Genomic DNA, 23,777 nt, shown 5'->3' on the forward strand with positions numbered 1-23,777 from the left:
GTTTCCTAGGTTTTTAGGTAGTACTCCATCCCAGAGGCCCGTTGTAATGATGTTCACTCTTCACACAGATATGTCATTTAAGGATGTTTTCGGGGGAAATGTGCTGCTATCTATATCACTCACTCATTCACTACCTGCTGAGGACAGATTCAGATTCAGTAATAATAGGCAGCGGCTACTCATCCTGGGGTCCAAACAGGAATCAAAACACAACAAAAAAAATACACAATATACATAGCACTACATTTACATTACAATTTAGCAGATGCTCCCATCCAGAGCGACCCACAGCCAGTACATTCATCTCAAGATAGCCAAGTGAGACAACCACATATCACAGTCGTATCACAACCACGTGTCACATATCATGACATACTGCAATGCAAAAATGAAATACAAACAAATGTCTGTCTCTCTTCACAGTCCCGTATTGCCGTAATGTGTTCATAAATATGGTTGTATTGCTAGTTTGTGTTACCTAGGGTTGCAGAGAGTTCCATGTAGTCATGGCTCTATTTAATACTGTGTGTTTCCCAGCCTCTGTTCTGGACTTGGACTTGGGTATTCAAGTAAAATTAAATAAAATGTTCGGTACTTCCTTAGATATCGTGCACCAGCTGTTGTTTACAAAAATACATAGACTGCCGCCCCTTGTCTTACCAGACGCTGCTCTTCTATCCTGCCGGTACATCGTATAACCAGCCAGCTGTATGTTGATGTTGTCGTCGTTCAGCCATGACTCCGTGAAGCATAAGATGTTACAGTTTTTAATGCCTCGTAGGTAGTTTAATCTTCTGCGAAACTCATCTATTTTATTGTCCAAAGTTTGCACTTTCGCTAGCAGAATGGAGGGGAGTGGGGGTTTATTCGATTACCTGCGAATTCTCAGAAGGCAGTCGGACCTTCGGCCCCTCGTTCTCCGCCTCAGAAGGCAGCCGTATCCGAAGGTATCCTTCGCTTCGGGCTCTTCAGAGTCGTGAAAGGAAAAAGAGGATTCGGCTAGTCCGTGGTGAGTAATCACAGTCCTGATGACTAGAAGTTATTTTCGGTCATAAGAGACGGTAGCGGCAACATTATGTACAAAATAAGTAAAAGAATAAGTTAGAAACACCGCAAATAAGCAAGCAAAATAACATAATCGGCTGTGGGCACATAAAACATCTGCCATCTTCTCCTCTGGTTGCAGGTCTTGTTTGGCACCGATGAGACAGTTCGGTACCTTTAACACATCAACACCTGTGGTGCTGATCTCTAAGTTCCTGTCTGAGCTCATTAACTCATCTATATGGCACTTCCAAGCCCCTTTGGTCCATTCAGGCAGTAGCTTCAGAACAGCCAACCTTAACTGCTTATTTAGGAAGATGCATCTCTGTGTTGTTCTTCATATCCGAGAGATTCTTGAATTGTCACTAGTTACCACCAAGTCAAAATTGGCTATATCATAAAAATGAATGTAATATTATTTTAAGGTTAGGTATAAGGTTATCAGTGTTGTTAAGGTGAGGGTTAAGTTTAAAATCAGATTTTATGAAGATGCATTTTAGAAATTGTTGGGGTTTAGCCAACAAATTGGGGTTTGACTTTGTTGCTGGGGTAACTAGTGACTACCGATTCTAAAACGCTGTCCTTGGTACCAAACCATCTCTTTCACATTCTGGGACCTGAACATCTGTGTGATCCTTGTATTCTTCAAGCTTTAACATGTGTACATACGTCACAGCTTTGTCCTTGTTAAGGTTACTGCAGGTAATCTTATACTTGGGAGTTTCTGAGGATAAATGAAGACGGATGGCAGAGAGAGAGGGTAGGGATGATTGAGGAAAGTTAGAACCTGACAACTCTTGTCGGTTAATTCCATGACGACAGTCCTGAAATTTCCAATCCAGATCCAGAGGAGGTAGTAGGCAGCTAGCGTAGTCCATTTGTTGATTGAGACAGTGTCCTTCGTTCTGTGTTTGTCACTCCGCTGCTTTGGTCTGAATACATCTTGGCAAGACACAGGCGGGTTGCCAGATCAGTCAACTCCCCGTGTTTCATCTTTGGGGCTAAGGCTGGCTTCTCTTTGATGTGACTCCTTGACACTTATTGGAATTGCAATATTTATTGTAATTACTCCGACTGCTGTTGACATGAGTTTTGTTGTGTGCGTGCATGTGCTCGTGTGCATGCATGTGTGTGTGTACATGTTAATGCCACAACCGGGGCTAAACGTTCAAACTGTCCATTTCTGACTGCTTGGTGTCCAAATTCTCACTGGGACACAATAATATCCACTTGACCGTGATTGAATCAGGCCCTGACTAGTGTAGGACAGCTAAAAAAGGACACTCTGAGCGGTGCTCCAGTGATATTTGCAATGCAAGACGTGTGTGTGTGGAGGAAGGTGTGAAAGTGTCAGCCATTTCAGAGCATGATGAATAGGTATGAACACCTGCTGACGGCTTCTGTAGTCAGTCTCCCCTGTGTTCTACTGTCAGCACTTCACTAGCTACCCTGTCTTTTCTCACTCTCTCTCTTTCACTCTCTCTCTCGCTCTCACTCTCTTTCCAACTCTCTCTGTCTCTCTCTCTGTGGAGACAGTCTCATCCACAACAACCTAATCACAGAGACACTGGCGTTCACAACAGAATAGACATCTAATTTTAAACCCACGACTCCTTTTTAAAACGTTAAATCATTACAGTCCCTTGACACCAGTGTGGGTACAGGCAGGTATTTTTTTCCGAAGCAGAATACCTCCAATTTTTATCAGTTCTCTGATCACATGAAGCAGTGCAGCAGACAGACTGACACAAACCCCACTCCTGCTTATCAATGTTGTCGTCTGGAGTACTAGACTCAACACGACTCTCTCTCCTTGATCAGATCTGGTTTTTTTGTTTACGTTTTTAGTTCAAATGTTGTTTATTTTTGTTGATTTACCATACCATATTGAGAGGGGGCATGTGGAGATGAGAGGGGTGTGTGAGATGGGTGTGATTGTCTGTGTCTCCTTGTGCATCACTCTGAAGGCGTCCTGGATCATTTGTATGCTTTGGTAATCACAATCAAATCCGCGTTTCTGATTTGTGTACATGGGCCTCTATCTTTAAGCCGATAAGACAACAGGTAGAGAAGGCAGTCTAGACAGTGATTGCACAGAGCAATTTATGTGTGTGTGTGTGTGTGTGTGTGTGTGTGTGTGTGTGTGTGTGTGTGTGTGTGTGTGTGTGTGTGTGTGTGTGTGTGTGTGTGTGTGACAAAAGCCTTATCGTTATCCCCTGTTGTTTTCCAGCCACCAGACTCAGACTACCTGCTGGGACCATCCAAAGATGACAGAGCTCTACCAATCGCTTGGTATGGAACACATACACAACCAAACCAAATCAAATCAAATTTTATTTGTCACATACACATGGTTAGCAGATGTTAATGCGAGTGTAGCGAAATGCTTGTGCTTCTAGTTCCGACAATGCAGTAATAACCAACAAGTAATCTAACTAACAATTCCAAAACTACTGTCTTATACACACAAGTGTAAGGGGATAAAGAATATGTACATAAAGATATATGAATGAGTGATGTTACAGAGCGGCATAGGCAAGATACAGTAGATGGTATCGAGTACAGTATATACATATGAGATGAGTATGTAAACAAAGTGGCATAGTTAAAGTGGCTAGTGATACATGTATTACATAAAGATGCAGTAGATGATATAGAGTACAGTATATACGTATACATATGAGATGAATAATGTAGGGTATGTAAACATTATATTAGGTAGCATTGTTTAAAGTGGCTAGACATGCATGCACACACATAGACTCTACTCCACTCAAAAACTTCCAATCCAAGATAGCGTAGCAGTCGGACGTGGGTTTGTCTTGTCCAGTCTCATTTTTTCCCGTATATATTTTAATCTTAATATATCAACCTACGATCTAAATATACTTTCCTGCCACCTGCCTCACCCAATGTGGTACGGATCTGCTATTTTCATACGTTATCACTGGAACCTCCATCAGAAGCTAGCCAGCTAACTAGCTAATAGCTAGTAGTCACTGTTAGCCACGGCTAGCGGTCTTCACCTTTAGATCAGACACCAGTCAGCTTTAGCTTGGTCAATACCTGCCAGTCTGCACAGCACGATATCAACCCAGAGAATATCGGGCAGCTTTTCTCCACCACATCACCAGATTCCTGCCGCAAGATCTGGGCCATTACACCGGATCATCGCAGCAAGCTAGCTGCAACAGAGTGGCTACCGCTGACTAACGCCTCAGTCCCGAAGCAAGCACCAGGTAGTCTTGAGCAAGCCTCGAGCTAGACCCATCTCTCGGCTAGCCGAAGAGGTATACCCGCTAATTTGTGGGCTACGATACCTCTTTTGCCAAAGAGCCTGGACCCTTTATTGCCGACACGGAGACCCGCCGAACCATCACGACTGGTCTGCCGTCGTAATTGTCCGATATGGTTTCAACAGGTATTTCCGTTGCGATGTCACCAAAGACCCATCTGCTAGCACCGGCCCGCTAGCTTTCTGAACACCGTGCCTGCTGCTCGCCTAGCATAGTAGCGACTACCGAACAGTTCCCGGACTCACCAATTGCTGTTTATTGGACCATATGATCACCCGGCTACACATGCCTCTCTCTAATGTCAATATGCCTTGTCTTCTGCTGTTTCGGTCAGTTATTGTTTTCTTTCACTGTAGACCCACTAAACCAGCTCAACATGCCTTAGATAGCTATTTTGTTACACACCCCACACATGGGGAGACCTCACCTGGCTTAGCTGGTATCTCCAGAGATGCAACCTCTCTCATCATTACTCATTGCCTATGTTTACCATCACTGTACTCACTTCCTACCATACCCTTGTCTCTATATTATGCCCTGAATCTATTCTACCACACCCAGAAATCTGCCCCTTTTATTCTCTGTTCTCAACGCACTAGGCGACCACTTCTTATAACCTTTAGCCGTACCCTTTCCTATTCCTCCTCTGTTCCCCTGGTGATGTAGAGGTTAACCCAGGTCCTGTAGCCCCCAGCATCACACCTATTCCCCAGGCGCTCTCATTTGTTGACTTCTGTAACCGTAAAAGCCTTGGTTTCATGCATGTTAACATCAGAAGCCTACTCCCTAAGTTTGTTTTATTCACTGCTTTAGCACGCTCCGCCAATCCTTACGTCCTTGCCATGTCTGAATCCTAGCTTAGGAAGGCCACCAAAAATTCTGAGATTTCTATCCCCAACTACATCATGTTCCATCAAGACAGAACTGCCAAAGAGGTCGGAGTTGCAAAGCTGCAGAGTTCTGTCATACTATTCAGGTCTGTGCCCAAACAGTTCGAGCTTCTACTTTTAAAAATCCACCTTTCCAGAAATAAGTCTCTCACTTTTGCCGCTTGTTATAGACCCCCCCCAGCTCCCAACTGTGCCCTGGACACCATACGTTAATTGATTGCCCCCCATCTATCTTCAAAGTTCGTACTGTTAGGTGTTCTAAACTGGGATATGTTTAGCACCCCGGCCGTCCTACAATCTAAGCAAGATGCCCTCAATCTCACACAAATTATCAAGAAACCTACCAGGTACAACCCTAAATCTGTAAACATGGGCACCCTCATAGATATCATTCTGACCAACTTGCCCTCTAAATACACCTCTGCTGTCTTCAACCAGGATCTCAGCCATCAATGCCTCATTGCCTGCTTCTGTAATGGGCCTGCGGTCAAATGACCACCCCTCACCACTGTCAAACGCTTCCAAAAACACTTCAGCAATTAGGCCTTTCTAATCGACCTGGCCCCTGTATCCTGGAAGGATATTGACCTCATCCCGTCAGAAGAGGATGCCTGGTTGTTCTTTAAAAGTGTATCCCTAACAATCTTAAATAAGCATACCCCATTCAAAAAAAAATAACTAAGAACAGATATAGCCCTTGGTTCACTCCAGACCTGACTGCCCCTCAGCACAAAAACATCATGTGGCGTACTGCGTTAGCATCTTTTCAGGGAAGTCAAAAACTAATATACATAGTCAGTTAGGAAAGCTAAGGCTAGCTTTTTCAAACAGAAATTTGCATCCAGTAGCTGTAACTCCAAAATGTTTTGGGACACTGTAAAGTCCATGGAGAACAAGAGACCCTCCTCCCAGCTGCCCACTGCACTGAGACTAGGCGACACGATCACCACCGATAAATCTACGATAATTGAGAATTTCAATAAGCAATTTACTACGGCTGGCCATGCTTTCCATGCTTTTACCTGGCTACCTGTACCCCTGCCAACAGCTCTGCACCCGCGGCAGCAACTTGCCCAAGCCACCTCCCCCAGCTTCTCCTTCACCCAAATTCAGGTAGCTGATGTTTTGAAAGTGCTGCAAAATCTAGATCCCTACAAATCAGCTGGGCTAGACAATCTGGACCCACTCTTTCTAAAATTATCTGCCAAAATTGCTGCAACCCCTATTACTAGTCTGTTCAACCTCTCTTTTGTATCATCTGAGATCCCTAAAGATTGGAAAGCTGCCACGGTCATCCCCCTCTTCAAAGGGGGAGACACTCTAGACCCAAACTGTTACATAACTATATCCATCCTGCCCTGCCCTGCCTTTCTAAAGTCTTCGAAAGCCAAGATAACAAACAGATCATCGACTGTTTGGAATTCCAACATACCTTCTTCACTATGCAATCTAGATTCCGAGCTGGTCATGGGTGCACCTCAGCCACGCTCAAGGTCCTAAATGATACCATAACCGGAAACGATTTATCCGGAGGCTGCATTCATTGTAGCTGGGGATTTTAACAAGGCTAATCTGAAAACAAGACTCCCTAAATTTTATCAGCATATCGATTGCGCAACCAGGGGTGGAAAGACCCTGGATCATTGTTACTCTAACTTCCGCGACGCATATAAGGCCCTGCCCCGCCCCCCTTTCGGAAAAGCTGACCACGACTCCATTTTGTTGATCCCTGCCTACAGACAGAAACTAAAACAAGAAGCTCCCACGCTGAGGTCTGTCCAACGCTGGTCCGACCAAGCTGACTCCACACTCCAAGACTGCTTCCATCACGTGGACTGGGAGATGTTTCGTATTGCGTCAGACAACAACATTGACGAATACGCTGATACGGTGTGCAAGTTCATTAGAACGTGCGTTGGAGATGTCGTTCCCATAGCAACGATTAAAACATTCCCTAACCAGAAACCGTGGATTGATGGCAGCATTCGTGTGAAACTGAAGGCACGAACCACTGCTTTTAATCAGGGCAAGGTGTCTGGTAACATGACTGAATACAAACAGTGCAGCTATTCCCTCCGCAAGGCTATCAAACAAGCTAAGCGCCAGTACAGAGACAAAGTAGAATCTCAATTCAACGGCTCAGACACAAGAGGCATGTGGCAGGGTCTACAGTCAATCACGGACTACAGGAAGAAACCCAGCCCAGTCACGGACCAGGATGTCTTGCTCCCAGGCAGACTAAATAACTTTTTTGCCCGCTTTGAGGACAATACAGTGCCACTGACACGGCCTGCAACGGAAACATGCGGTCTCTCCTTCACTGCAGGCGAAGTGAGTAAGACATTTAAACGTGTTAACCCTCGCAAGGCTGCAGGCCCAGACGGCATCCCCAGCCGCGCCCTCAGAGCATGCGCAGACCAGCTGGCCGGTGTGTTTACGGACATATTCAATCAATCCCTATACCAGTCTGCTGTTCCCACATGCTTCAAGAGGGCCACCATTGTTCCTGTTCCCAAGAAAGCTAAGGTAACTGAGCTAAACGACTACCGCCCGTAGCACTCACATCCGTCATCATGAAGTGCTTTGAGAGACTAGTCAAGGACCATATCACCTCCACCCTACCTGACACCCTTGACCCACTCCAATTTGCTTACCGCCCAAATAGGTCCACAGACGATGCAATCTCAACCACACTGCACACTGCCCTAACCCATCTGGACAAGAGGAATACCTATGTGAGAATGCTGTTCATCGACTACAGCTCGGCATTCAACACCATAGTACCCTCCAAGCTCGTCATCAAGCTCGAGACCCTGGGTCTCGACCCCGCCCTGTGCAACTGGGTACTGGACTTCCTGACGGGCCGCCCCCAGGTGGTGAGGGTAGGCAACAACATCTCCTCCCCGCTGATCCTCAACACTGGGGCCCCACAAGGGTGCGTTCTGAGCCCTCTCCTGTACTCCCTGTTCACCCACGACTGCGTGGCCATGCACGCCTCCAACTCAATCATCAAGTTTGCGGACGACACAACAGTGTTAGGCTTGATTACCAACAACGACGAGACGGCCTACAGGGAGGAGGTGAGGGCCCTCGGAGTGTGGTGTCAGGAAAATAACCTCACACTCAACGTCAACAAAACTAAGGAGATGATTGTGGACTTCAGGAAACAGCAGAGGGAACACCCCCCCTTCCACATCGATGGAACAGTAGTGGAGAGGGTAGCAAGTTTTAAGTTCCTCGGCATACACATCACAGACAAACTGAATTGGTCCACTCACACAGACAGCATCGTGAGGAAGTCGCAGCAGCGCCTCTTCAACCTCAGGAGGCTGAAGAAATTCGGCTTGTCACCAAAAGCACTCACAAACTTCTACAGATGCACAATCGAGAGCATCCTGGCGGGCTGTATCACCGCCTGGTATGGCAACTGCACCGCCCTCAACCGTAAGGCTCTCCAGAGGGTAGTGAGGTCTGCACAACTCATCACCGGGGGCAAACTACCTGCCCTCCAGGACACCTACACCACCCGATGCTACAGGAAGGCCATAAAGATCATCAAGGACAACAACCACCCGAGCCACTGCCTGTTCACCCCGCTGTCATCCAGAAGGCGAGGTCAGTACAGGTGCATCAAAGCTGGGACCGAGAGACTGAAAAACAGCTTCTATCTCAAGGCCATCAGACTGTTAAACAGCCACCACTAACATTGAGTGGCTACTGCCAACACACTGTCAATGACACTGACTCTACTCCAGCCACTTTAATCATGGGAATTGATGGGAAATGATGTAAATATATCACTAGCCACTTTAAACAATGCTACCTTATATAATGTTACTTACCCTACATTGTTCATCTCATATGCATACGTTGATACTGTACTCTATATCATCGACTGCATCCTTATGTAATACATGTATCACTAGCCACTTTAACTATGCCACTTGGTTTACATACTTATCTCATATGTATATACTGTACTCGATATCATCTACTGTATCTTGCCTATGCTGCTCTGTACCATCACTCATTCATATATCCTTATGTACATATTCTTTATCCCCTTACACTGTGTATAAGACAGTAGTTTTTTTGGAATTGTTAGTTAGATTACTTGCTCGTTATTACTGCATTGTCGGAACTAGAAGCACAAGCATTTCGCTACACTCGCATTAACATCTGCTAACCATGTGTATGTGACAAATAAAATTTGATTTGATTTGATTTGATTTGAAAACCGCAATAGATAAAATACATTACTGTGTAGCCGTTTTCATTGATCTGGCCAAGGTTTCTGTCAGTCACCGCATTCTTATCGGCAGACTCAATAGCCTTGGTTTCTCAAATGAATGCCTCGCCTTGTTCACCAACTACTTCTCAGATAGAGTTCAGTGTGTCAAATTGTAGGACCTGTTGTCCGGACCTCTGGCAGTCTCCATGGGTGTGCCACAGGGTTCAATTCTCGGGCCGACTCTTTTCTCTGTATATATCAATGATGTCGCTCTTGCTGCTGGTGAATCTCTGATCCACCTCTACACAGACAACACCATTCTGTATACATCTGGCCCTTCCTTGGACACTGTGTTAACAAACCACCAAACGAGCTTCAATGCCAGACCACACTCCTTCCGCGGCCTCCAACTGCTCTTTAAATGTTATTAAAACAAAGTGCATGCTCTTCAATCAATTGCTGCCCACACCTGCCCGCCCATCCAGCTTCTCTACTCTGGACGGTTCTGACTTAGAATATGTGGACATCTACAAATACCTAGGTGTCTGGTTAGACTGTAAACTCTCCTTCCAGACTCACATTAGGCATCTCCAATCCTAAATTAAATCTAGAATCGGCTTCCTATTTCGCAACAATGCGTCCTTCACTCATGCTGCCAATCGTACCCTCGTAAAACTGACTATCCTACTGATAATTGACTTTGGCTATGTCATTTACAAAATAGCCTCCAACACTCTACTCAGCAAACTGGATGTAGTGCCATCCGGTTTGTCACCAAAGCCCCATATACTTCACACCACTGTGACCTCCTGTATGCTCTCGTAGCTGGCCCTCGCTAAATATTCGTCACCAAACCCACTAGCTCCAGGTCATCTATAAGTCTTTGCTAGGTTAATCCTCACCTTATCTCAGCTCACTGGTCACCATTCACTGGTCACCATAGCAACACTCACCCGTAGCACACGCTCCAGCAGGTATATTTCACTGGTCACCCCCTAAGCCAACACCTCCTTTGGCTGCCTTTCCTTCCAGTTCTCTGCTGCCAATGATTGGAATGAATTGCAAAAAATCCCTGAAGCTGGAGACTTAGATCTCCCTCACTAACTTTAAGTAGCTTACCTATCACTGTATCTGTACACAGCCCATCTGTAAGTAGCACACCCAACAACCTCATGCTCATGTTTATTTTTTTGCTCTTTTGCACCCCAGTATCTCTACTTGCACATCATCATCTGCACATCTTTCACTCCAGTGTTAATTTTAAATAACAATTATTTCACCTCTATGGCCTATTTATTGCCCTACCTCCCTAACCTTACTACATTTGCACACACTGTACATATATTTTTCTATTGTGTTATTGACTACGTCTGTTTATCCCATGTGTAACTCTGTGTCATTGTTTTTGTTGCACTGCTTTGCTTTATCTTGGCCAGGTCGCAGTTGTAAATGAGAACTTGTTCTCAACTGGCCTACCTGGTTAAATAAAGGTGAAATAAATGAATATATAAATAATCACCAAAAAATCACTTTCACCTCACACACATTTTACACCATGGAGTAGCTCCAAAGTTCTCTCTCTCTCACCTTTTCTTTCTCCCTCTCTCACTCGCCCTCTCTCTCACACATACACACATGCACACACACTCACATTCTCCCACTCACACTGACTGTAACATCCAAATTCATGTAGTCAAGCCATTGCGGTGGCGAGTGTGACTGTTCTTTAATGAGCAGATGGATCAGTAATAAGCTGTGAAACTCTGGGAACATTTCCTGAGGGCCAACACTCAACAAATAGGACTCCACTCCTCCAAGAGAGGACTCACTAACCCAATTACCATTAATTTCCAGCCATCCCTGTGTGACCACATATAAATTACACTACAGCACATTTTTTCAACAGGTTTTCAGTTTGACATAATTATTTCATGTCTCCCCGCCTTTCCAGTTATTTTATGCCCATGTGTCAAATCGCTATTATACATTCTGTATGATGTATTTCCTCCCTCTGGTTTCTCTCTTTCTATCTTTCTCTCTCTTTTTTAGCCGACCTAAACAACGTGAGATTTTCCGCTTACAGAACAGCCATGAAAATCCGCAGGCTACAGAAAGCACTATGCTGTAAGTGTCCTTTTCTATACACTTACACACACCTCAGCTATGTCCTCAGGCTGTAGAGATTCCTGTGCCATCAGAATCTTCTCCCTCCTCACCTATTCACATCAAAGTCCAGGTGCAAGGCATCAGATGCCTTAATGACCTGATCTACTGCCAAACCGTTTGGCTCTAGTCTGAAATGGAGGGGCTAATTTTGAAGTATGTCCATCCCACTTTGCAGGTGTGTGCGTAGGTATGTGATTGAGTTTGTGTGTGCCTGTGTGTGTGTACATCATTTTGTTTAGCTGAGAATCCACCTGTGCCCTTGTTTGTTTCATTCTAGAAGGGATCATATTGTCTTCTACAATAACCAGCTGGCTCTAGCTATCATTGTGTTAGTTGTTCCCTGTTGGTGTGTGGCAGTGCAGAGATATGATCACCTATTCCTCTGGGTACTGTCTGTACCTTGCTGATGGGACTGAGCCAGGCTCTCTACCATAATTACCCAGGTGTTTATGTTATTAAGAGCGCTCCAACTAATACCCCAAACTTCACGGCTTTACTTCCTTATTTCGCTGTCTGCTTTCTGTCGTGCTGTGGGTGGGTGAGGATGGGTAGGTACTTGTCGTGCTGAGAGTAGGTGACAGAGTGTGGGTGTGTGTTCAGCGTCTTGTTGTTCTACGCATGGAGCAGTGTGTGTGTTAGTGAGTTTAGATGATTCAGGCGCTTTGGGTTCATCTCGTATTGCATTCTAATACTTTGCCTCTATTTGCTTGTGATGATGAGATGAGAGCTCCTAGTACAACTGAGTGATTTGGACCAGAGGCGTTCCGTTTCAATTTCACCCATTAGATTACAAGTCGAAGCCTGAAGCATAGACACAGGATCTGTATTTATTAGTTATTACTCTGGCTTAATGTGAGCTCTGAAACGTACAGTGAGTGAGGAAAGAAGGGAAGGAGAGTAAGAGAGAGGGCATGAGAGAGAGAGGGAACGAGTCAGTATATTTCCTCAAACCCCTTCCCGGTAGCGGGTGTTTTGTTTTTCCTCCATGGACCCCCACTGTGAGACGTGTATTTGTATGTGTGTCTCCCACACACTCAGACACCAATATTCCCCTTAAATGGCTAATTAGATTAACTCTGAGCCGTGGGCTGCAGTAGCTGTAACATAAATTGGTTGGCCTGCCACCCTGGTGTCACGCCAATGTCTACAGCCACCTCATATCCTGTCTACGGCCTTGATGTGACATTCCAGCCATCTGTAATTTGCAGTGGCAGTTTCCACTGTTCTTCACCATTTTCTAATGCCCTTTAGTTGTAATTGAGTGGTCTTAGTAAACAACTTTGGAAAATCCCTCCCTCCCTCCATCCAGTGGACCTGTTGGACCTGAAGGTGGCCCAGAGCACCTTTGAACAACACAAGCTTACCCAGAATGCCCAGCTGCTGACAGTGCCTGATGTGATCAACTGTCTGACATCCATTTATGACGGGCTGGAGCAGCAGCACAAGGACCTCGTCAATGTTCCGCTGTGTGTCGACATGTGTCTCAACTGGCTGCTAAATGTCTATGACACGTACGTCGACACACACATTATATTCATGTATTAAACACACACACGCCCCTTGTAGAATTTGTATTTATTTTATTTTACTTCTTGTGTATGTGTGTTCCCTCACTCTGTAGTGGACGCAGTGGGAAGATTCGTGTCCTGTCCATGAAGATAGGATTGCTCTCGCTCTCCAAGGGCCATCTGGAGGAGAAATACAAATGTAAGTACCAACCATCACACAAAACCTCTTTCACACACATAACACACCCAGAAACGCTCAAACACATACAAAGTGAAGTCAACTTTATCACTCACTTTGACACACACGCACTGAGGTGAATTGAGAACAGCCCTGTGGTGAGCATTGCAGTGTTCTCCGTGCCAGTGTATCCCATAATGCCCTCTGCCAGGCTGTAATCCCAGCTCAGTTACCCAGGGTGACGAGCGGCTGGACCCGTGGCTAAGGACACCAGTGACTGGCCCGTCTAATTAGATGAGACCTCCCACTAGTTTAGTATTATTTTTTGCATTGCAGGGGGATTAGGGATATGGCCGGTGCACTGGGGGAGTGTGCTCTGTTGTTCACCCATTTTTGTGTCCTCGTTTGTCCTTCAGAGTGGAAATATTAAGTGAGCCTGGGGCTCATGTGATTTTGAGGTCGTTCACAAGGATGTCATACGTAGTGGCTATGAAGGCTTATGTAGCTCAAACACATGGCTGCTCATGAATAAGTATGTTCGGCTCAGGCCGTGCACTAACGAAGAAGAGCCATAATTACTTAACCTAATGCAAGCTGACATCAAGACTGGTTTGTGCACATGCAGACATACACACACGGTATGGTAGAAGCCGTATTACCATTCCACATAATGAGAGTTGACATCAAGGCAGGGTCTCACACAGAGATCAAATACATGGCCAGGCAGAACAGATAGATAGAAGAGCCACATCTCTCCATCCTACTCTCTATCGCCTTTTTCTTGTCTCTACTGTATTTCTCTCTCTCCAACGTTCTCGCCGTCTACTGCATCCCTGTATTTTCTTCTCTTCTCACTCTCTCTCCATCTCTCGCTCTTCATCTCTCTCTCCCTTCATCCCTCATCTCTCTCTCACTGTCTCTCTCTTTCTTTCTCTCTCCTTGTTTGTCCTATCTATGAGTAACAAGGCAGACAGAGCTCTGACAAGAATCAACTGAGCTCTTGCTTTCAATTTGATTTTGTTTTGTTTTACAACTTAAAGAAGAAGAAAACACTGGGTGTGTACGTCTAGAACTCTGTCATCCCTTTTAACAACGGGCAGATGCCCCTTCCTCTCTGCTCAGGGCAGAGGTTGTTGGGAAATTGATTGCTCTCCTGTGATAGAGACAGCGGGAGGAAGGGAAAGGAAGAGAGCGAGGGGAGACAGAGGGAGAGAGCGAGAGAAAGACTGTTGATTATTTTGGGGTGTATTCTGACAGTGTTGCTCATCTCACCAGGACTCTTCTACTGTACCTCCTCATTCCGGAGCTCTTAGTGATGACTACCCACATGAAGCTATTAATACACACACTCACACAACACACTGACTCACACAACACGAGGATAAAAAGTGACAGTGGACTCTTGGATGAGAAACTATATTTGTGTAGTCTCCTAGATCAATCACTCAAACACTCTTTCTTTCTTTTTTTCTTCCAGACCTGTTCAGTCAGGTGGCATCGTCAGGGGATAAGTGTGACCAGAGACAGCTGGGTCTGTTGCTCCATGACGCTATCCAGATACCACGGCAACTAGGAGAGGTCGCCGCCTTCGGAGGGAGCAACATCGAACCCAGTGTCCGGAGCTGCTTCCAACACGTATGTAAATGCATACACCCACACACCTGCATGTGCACACACACACGCACACAAGCACACATGAATGCGCACAGGCACTCAGAACACATTGCTCATGAAAGTACAAACATAAACGTTCACGTGGTTGGCCTGTCCTCTAATGTTTTACTGCGGCCACCCAAGCACTTTCCCTGTGTTTATGTCTGGCTACCACTCCTGTTTAATGACTTTTCTATCCTTTGGGTTCACATTTTCATTTTTCTCTTTTCCCATGACTCATGTTTCGTCAGTCATAAACTCTTTGGCAGAATTAAATTAGTAAGCAATAAATATCCCAGATTTCGCTGCTCGGGCTCCCAAAATAGTGGGGTGATGGAGCGCGGCTGACATTGGGAATGTCATACAGTGTAACAGGAGCCGCTACGGATCTGGAGATGTCTTTACTGTCTGTACGTTCTCCTATCGCCTCAACACTCCCCCTCCTCTCACTCCTTATCTACCTACAACCTCTTTCCATTCTCTCCCTTCATTACACCCTTGTCCCCTTTCCCCTTACACTATATTTGTCTTAATTAAGCTTTTATTGTTATTACTTTTTTATTCACATATTTACTTTCCTATTGTTGTTGCAATGTTGAGTGGTGAGCCTGCCAATAAGCATTTCCTTGCGCTGTGTACTCCATGTATATCATGTGTACAGTGCATTCAGAAAGTATTCAGACCCCTTGACTTTTTTCACAATTTGTTAGGTTATGGCCTTATTCTGAATTTGATTAAATTGTTTTTTCCCCTCATCATACTACATAATGACAAAGCAAAAACTAGTTTAGACATTTTTGCAAATCTATATATTAAAAAAACTGAAACATCACATTTGCACACATATTCAGACCCTTTACTCAGCACTTTGTTGAAACACCTTTGCCAGCGATTACATGCCTCAAGTATTCTTGGGTAATGACGCTACAAGCTCGGGGAGTTTCTCCCATTCTTCTCTGCAGATCCTCTCAAGCTCTGTCAGGTTCAATGGGGAGTGTCGCTGCACAGCTATTTTCAGGTCTCTCCAGAGATGTTTGATCGGGGTCAAGTCTGGGCTCGGCCACTCAAGGACATTCAGAGACTTATCCTGAAGCCAATCCTGCGTTGCCTTGGCTGTGTGGTTAGGATTGTTGTCCTGTTGAACCTTCGCCCCAGTCTGAGGTCCTGAGAGCTCTGGAGCAGGTTTTCATCAAGGCTCTCTCTGTAGTTCGCTCCAATCATCTTTCCCTCATTCTTGACTAATCTTCCATTCCCTGCCGCTGAAAAACATCCCCACAGCATCATGCTGCCACTACCATGCTTCACCATAGGGAGGTGCCAGGTTTCCTCTAGGAGTGACGCTTGGCATTCAGGCCCAAAAGTTCAATCTTGGTTTAATCAGACTAGAGAATCATGTTTTTCAATGTCTGAGAGTCCTTTAGGTGCCTTTTGGCAAAGTCCAAGCGGGCTGTCATATTTCCTTTTACTGAGGAGTGGCTTCCCTCTGGCCACACTACCATAAAGGCCTGATTGGTGGAGTGCTGCAGAGATGTTTGTCCTTCTGGAAGGTTCTCCCATCTCTACAGAGGAACTCTGGATCTCTCTGACCAAGGCCCTTCTCCCCCAATTGCTCAGTTTGGCCAGGTGGACAGCTCTTGGAAGAGTCTTGGTGGTCCCAAACTTCTTCCATTCATGAATGATGGAGGCCACTGTGTTCTTGGGGACCTTCAGTCATGCAGAAATGTTTTGATACCCTTCCCCTGATCTATGCCTCGACACAATCCTGTCTCGGAGCTCTACAGACAATTCCTTTGACCTCATGGCTTGGTTTTTGCTCTGACATGCACTGTCAACTGTGGGACCTTACATTGACAGATAATGTCCAATCAATTTAATTTACCACAGACGGACTCCAATCAAGTTGTAAAAACATCAAGGATGATCAATGGAAACAGGATGGACCTGAGCTCAATTTCGAGTCTCATAGAAAAGGGGTCTGAATACTTATGTAAATAAGGTATTTCTATTTTTACTTTTAATATATATGCAGAAGTTTAAAAAAAACTGTTTTTGCTTTGTCATTATGGGATATTGTGTATAGATTGATGGGGGAAAACGTAATTTAATGAATTTTAGAATAAGGCTGTAACATAACGAAGGGAAGGGGTCTAAATACTTTCAGAAGGGTTGGGTTATATGAGGAAGACACATTTCAGTTGAATGCATTCAGTTGTACAACTGTCTAGGTATCGCCCTTTCCCTTTGTATATGACAAATAAACAAACTTGAACACACATGCACGCACACACACCATCATCCGCACCACCACCATTACAACGAGACGGTGTGATATTCACGGTACAATTCATAATGCATTAAAGTTCATGGTGAGAGTGACTGATGGCTCTGGCCTCTCTGCCCAGTAGCCTCTCTCTCTCTCTGTCTCGCTCTCTGTTCATTGAACCTCCCTGTATCAGCCAGTCAGCGAAGAGCCGCCACAGTGCAGTCACCCACTCCATTTGATTGAATGGGGCTGTAATGAATGAGGTGGGGGCCCATAAATACGGCCTGTTCTACGGGCCTTGACCTCCCATTTTCCTCTTTCGCCATCCCTCCATCCTCCCTCCCTCCCTACTTCCTTCGGGTAATTGATCTGTAAGTGCCGTAACTCTGTCCCTTGGATGGCAGGAGGGACTCAGGGATGAGGGAGGGAGGGGGAAACAGACGAGAGAACGAGAAAACAGGGAGGAAAATTTAGGGACGGGTCGGTGGTGTCTGCTTTCTGGCTCAATGCCTTGCAACTCCTGAACTGGTTCTCCATGTCTTTCTGTCTGTGTGTGTGTGATCTCAGAGCTGAATCACATATATCTGACATTTAGCCCCAACAGAGGCACTCAGCTAGAGGTCACTGTAAAAAAACAGAGATCTCACACACACAGGAAAAGGTTTTGAACTTTCCCCTCATTGACCAAAACTATGGTGATTCTCACTTTGTGTGTGAGTATCTTGTGACCTGCGGACAATTTCTTCCACGAGACCCGAGAGTTCCCTCTTGGGAGACGCTGTATGGACACACCTGGTGCCGAAATTGATGACGTATGTTGCACAGCTGAGAGTCAAGTGGAGACGAATGGATTTGGTTCAGTCAGTCGTCCAGAAGAGCCCTCCCAGCTAGCTAGTTTATGCTGGCAACAACTGCAGCATGGCGCTAGTAAAAACTATAAAAGAAAGTGATGTTTATTTCAAATCAAATGACATTTTATTGGTCACATATACATGGTTAGCAGATGTTATTTCGAGTGTAGCGAAATGCTTGTGGTTCTAGTTCCGACAGTACAGCAATATCTAGCATGTAATCTAACAATTCCAAACAACTACCTAATACACACAAATCTAAGTAAAGGAATGGAATAAGAAAATATACATATAAAGATATGGTTGAGCAATGACAGAGCGGCATAGGCAAGATGCAATAGATGGTATAAAATACATTGTGTACATATGAGATCAGTAATACAAGATATGTAAACATTATTAAAGTTGCAGTATTAAAGTGACTAGTGATACCTTTATTAAATGGGCAATGATTTCAAGTCGGTATGTAGGCAGCAGCCTCTCGGTGTTAGTGATGGATGATTAACAGTCTGATGGCCTTGAGATAGAAGCTTTTTTTCAGTCTCTCGGTCCCAGCTTTGATGCACCTGTACTGACCTCGCCTTCTGGATGGTAGCGGTGGGAAACAGGCAGTGGCTCGGGTCTTTGGCCTTCCTGTGACATCGGGTGCTGTAGGTGTTCTGGAGGGCAGGAAGTTTGCGGTTGTGGGTGGTGCAGATGCTGTACCAGACGGTGATACAGCCCGACAGGATGCTCTCAATTGTGCATCTGTAAAGGTTTGTGAGGGTTTTAGGTGAGAAACCAAATTTCTTCTGCCTCCTGAGGCGCTTTGCACCTTCTTCACCACAATGTCCGCATAGGTAGACCATTTCAGTTTGTCCCTGATGTGTATGGCGAGGAACTTAAACTTTTCACCTTCTCCACTGCTACCCCATCGATGTGGATAGATGGGGTGCTCCCTCTGCTTTTCTGATCTCCACGATCATCTCCTTTGTTTTGTTGACGTTGAGTGAGAGACTGTTTTGCTGACACCACACTCTGAGTGCCCTCACCTCCCCCTGTATGCTGTCTCGTCATTGTTGGTAATCAAGCCTGCTACTGTTGTGTCGTCTGCAAACATGATGATTGAGGTGGAGGCGTGCATGGCCATGCAGTCATGGGTAAACAGAGAGTACAGGAGAGGGCTAGCATGCACCCTTGTGGGGCCCGAGTGTTAAGGATCAGCAAAGTGTTGTTTCCTACCTTCACCACCTGGGGGTGGCCGGTCAGATAGTCCATGACCCAATTGCACAGGGCAAGGTTGAGACCCAGGGTTTCAAGCTTAATGATGAACTTGGAGGGTACTTTAGTGTTCAATGCTGAGCTATAGTCAATGAACAGCATTCTTACATGCATAGGTATTCCTCTTGTCGAGATGGGATAGGGTAGTGTGCACTGTTATGGCGATTGCAATGTCAGTGGACCTATTGTGTTGGTAAGCAAATCGAAGTGGGTCTAGGGTGACAGGTAAGGTGGAGGTGATATGATCCTTTACTAGGGACAGTAAAGAGAATATGTCCAGAAACACACCAGCCAGCTGGTCTGCTCATGATCTGAGGACGCGGCTAGTGATGCCGTCTGGGCCGATAGCCTTGCAAGGGTTAACCTCTCTGGGATATGTGGGACGGTAGCGTCCCACCTCGCCAACAGCCAGTGAAATTGCAGGGTGCCAAATTCAAAACAACATAAATCCCATAATTAAAATTCCACAAACATACAAGCATTTTACACAATTTTTACAGATAAACTGTAAATCCAGCCACAGTGTCCGATTTCAAAAAGGTTTTACGAAGAAAGCACACCAAACGATTATGTTAGGTCAGTACCTAGTCACAGAAAAACACAGCCATTTTTCCAGCCAAAGAGAGGAGTCACAAAAAGTACAAATAGAGATAAATTAATCACTAACCTTTGATGATCTTCATCAGATGACACTCAAAGTACTTATTATACATATTACACAATACACGTATGTTTTGTTCGAAAAAGATCATATTTATATCCAAAAATCTGTTTACATTGGTGTGTTATGTTCAGTAGTTCCAAAACATCCGGTGATTTTGCAGATTCACTTCTCAACCGCTGTGTTAGATTTCAAAAAAACTTTAGTCAGAAATAGCATTATAAATATTCACTTACCTTTGATGATCTTCATCAGAATCCCAGTTCCACAATAAATGTTTGATTTGTTCGATAAAGTCCCTCATTTATGTCCCGTTACCTTATTTTTGTTTGGTTGACTAAATTCATTGACTAAATTAATGTTAGTTTTGTTCGATAAATTCCTTCTTTGTATCCCCAAAATGACAATTTATTTAGCGCATTTGATTCAGAAATACACCGGTTCCAACATGACTACAAAGTATCTAATAAATTACCTGAAAACCTGGTCCAAACATTTCAAACAACGTTCCAAATCCAAGATCAGGTATCCTAAAATGTAAATAATCAATCAAATTTAAGACGGGATAAACAGTTTCCAATACCGAAGAAAAATAACACAGTGTGCTCCTGTACACGCGCATCAAAATACTAGAGACCTTCAGAGTGACACGTACAAAAAACAGCATTACTTCTTCATTTCTCAAAAGAAAAACATCGACCAATTTCTAAAGACTGTTCACATCTAGTTGAAGCCATAGGAACTGCAATCTGGGCCCTAATAAATCAAGATTCCCATAGAAAAGCATTGGAAAACACAATGACCTAAAATCAAAATTTCCCTGGATGGATTGTGCTCGGGGTTTCGCCTGCGAAATCAGTTCTGTTATACTCACAGATTTGATTTGAACAGCTCTAGAAACTTTAAAGTGTGTTCTATCCACATCCACTATGCATATGCATATCCTAGCTTCTGGGCCTGAGTAACAGGCAGTTTACTTTGGGAATGCTTTTCATCCGGATGTGAAAATACTGCCCCCTATCCCGAAGAAGTGGGTTTCAGTGACTTCATTAATGGTGGTTGCTGATGCGTATTTTATATGATTTAGACCTTTATTTAACTAGGCAAGTCAGTTGTGGTATCCCTGCACAGCAGACACAGAACAAGCCAAATTTTGAAGAGTGAAAAAGTAGATGGGACCTGGCTGCATTGGGTCAGAAGGATAGTGCACCTGCATACAACAAAATAACAATAATATAAGTTAATGAAAAGAAAATGTCATGTTAAACGTAATATCATTTTTTAATGCGTCATTATCAGGTAAATTTCACTTACCTAACAAATTCACTTAGCTAACAAATGTGCAGAGCAGCAGCACTGCAAACAGAAACATAATCTTGGAAACTGGAAGTTAAAATGATAACACATCTGGCGAAGTGGAGTCTTTAGTTTAGACAATGAACCATAATCCCAGTCCATAATCCCAGTACTAGCAATAAAAACCGATTGTCATAGCTAGCTAGGAGTTAACCAAATAGGTTAAAAGAAAGACAGCAAGCTAACATTAGGCTATAATAGCAACGTGAAATGGCATGTGACATAACATCACTACACACAGATCATAAACGTAATGTTAGCTACCGAGCCAGCATTCTAACGTCAGCTAGCTAGCTAACAGTCAGCTTTATCTTGGTGTCTTTTGTTTATACCTGGAGCTAGCTAACTAGCTAGACAATTAAGCATAATCCCAAACCATAGAGTACTAGCAATACAAATGGATTGTCACAGCTAGCTAAAGTTAAGCATATAGTTTCAATGTTCGCTATTTAGCTAGTTAAGGATATAACTAGCCATGTGAAATGGCATTCTGAGATAACAAGGGTAGTTAGCGACCCAGTCCTCTAATGACAGCTAGCTAACAGTATGATTTAACTTGCAATATAAGCAACTTTCTTCCAAAATTAGAAAATATCTGAAACTGTAGCTAGTCTCTTACCTGTATACAGTTTAAGTCGTAAGTTTACATAAACCTTAGCCAAATACATTTAAACTCAGTTTTTCACAATTCCTGACATTTAATTGTCGTAACAATTCCCTGTCTTAAGTCAGTTAGGATCACCACTTTATTTTAAGAATGTGAAATGTCAGAATAATAGTAGAGAAAATTATTTATTTCAGCTTTTTTTTTTCATCACATCCCCAGTGGGTCAGAATTTTACATACACTCAATTAGTATTTGGTAGCATTGCCTTTAAATTGTTTAACTTGGGTCAAACATTTTGGGAAGCCTTCCACAAGCTTCCCACAATAAATTGGGTGAATTTTGGCCCATTTCTCCTGTCAGAAGTGGAGTAACTGAGTCAGGTTTGTAGTTCTCCTTTCTCGCACACACTTTTTCAGTTCTGCTTACAAATGTTCTACACAAATGAGGTCAGGGCTTTCGGATGGCCACTCCGGTACCTTGACTTTGTTGTCCTTAAGCTATTTTTCCACAACTTTGGAAGTTTGCATGGGGTCATTGTCCATTTGGAAGACCCATTTGCGACCAATATAGCCACATCATTTTCCATCCTCATGATGCCTTCCATTTTCTGAAGTGCACCAGTCCCTCCTGCAGCAAAGCACCCCCACAACATGATGCTGCCACCTCTGTGCTTCATGGTTGGTTGGGATGGTGTCTTTGGCTTGCAAGCCTCCCCCTTTTTCCTCCAAACATAATGATAGTCATTATGGCCAAACAGTTCTATTTTTGTTTCATCAGAACAGAGGATATTTCTCCAAAAATTATGATCTTTGTCCCCATTTGCAGTTGCAAACCATAATCTGGCTTTTTTATGGTGGTTTTGGACCAGTGGCTTCTTCCTTGCTGAGTGGCATTTTAGGTTATGTTGATATAGGACTCGTTTTACTGTGGATATAGATACTTTTGTACCTGTCTCCTCCAACATCTTCACAAGGTCCTTTGCTGTTGTTCTGGGATTGATTTGTACTTTTCCTCACCAAAGTACGTTCATCTCTAGGAGACAGAATGCGTCTCCTTCCTGAGCGGTGTGACAGCTGTGTGGTCGCATGGTGTTTATACCTGCATACTATTGTTTGTATAGATGAACGTGGTACCTTCAGGCATTTGGAAATTGCTCCCAAGGATGAACCAGACTTGTGGAGGTCTACAATTTATTTTCTGAGGTCTTGGCTGATTTCTTTTAATTTTCCCATGATGTCAAGCAAAGATGCACTGAGTTTGAAGGTAGGCCTTGAAACACATCCACAGGTAAACATCCACAGGTAAGCATCCAATTGACTCAAATTATGTCAATTAGCCTATCAGAAGCTTCTAAAGCCATGACATCATTTTCTGGAATTTTCCAAGCTGTTGAAAGGCACAGTCAACTTAGTGTATGTACATTTCTGACCCACTGGAATTGTGATAGTGTGTATTATGTGAAATAATCTTTCTGTAAACAATTGTTGAAAAAATTACTTGTGTCATGCATGAAGTAGATGTCCTAACCAACTTGTGTAAACTATAGTTTGTGAACAAGAAATTTGTGGAGTGGTTGAAAACAAGTTTTAATGACTCCAACTTAAGTGTATGTAAACTTCCGACTTCAACTGTATAGAGCCATGTCGTGGTTCCTCAAGCAAAAAGCGAGTTCAACTTAAAAAAACAGATAAACATCTGTGTTTTTGTTGTCTCTTGGTGTCTTTCTAATTTATAACTCTTGTTCTGTACTTTGTCATGTTTTGTACGTTTGATGTGGACTCCAGGATGTGGACCCCCTTCGTACTCACTCAAC

General features: G+C 44.0%; 1 protein-coding gene across 9 annotated transcripts in view; it reads left to right on the forward strand.

Moving 5' to 3' along the window:
* The window catches only part of LOC112232975 (utrophin-like), a 169,966-nt gene that overhangs the window by 94,460 nt on the left and 51,729 nt on the right, over positions 1–23,777 (forward strand). For all 9 annotated transcript variants that reach the window (XM_042321891.1, XM_042321885.1, XM_042321883.1 and 6 more), the window contains exons 9-13: positions 3,275–3,336; positions 11,511–11,585; positions 12,937–13,138; positions 13,249–13,334; positions 14,791–14,948. In XM_042321891.1, the coding sequence (XP_042177825.1) occupies positions 3,275–3,336; positions 11,511–11,585; positions 12,937–13,138; positions 13,249–13,334; positions 14,791–14,948 (583 nt within the window). The remainder of the gene's footprint in view (positions 1–3,274; positions 3,337–11,510; positions 11,586–12,936; positions 13,139–13,248; positions 13,335–14,790; positions 14,949–23,777) is intronic.

Source organism: Oncorhynchus tshawytscha, linkage group LG05 (genome assembly GCF_018296145.1).
Source record: "Oncorhynchus tshawytscha isolate Ot180627B linkage group LG05, Otsh_v2.0, whole genome shotgun sequence".
In the NCBI taxonomy this organism is placed as follows: Eukaryota; Metazoa; Chordata; class Actinopteri; order Salmoniformes; family Salmonidae; genus Oncorhynchus; species Oncorhynchus tshawytscha.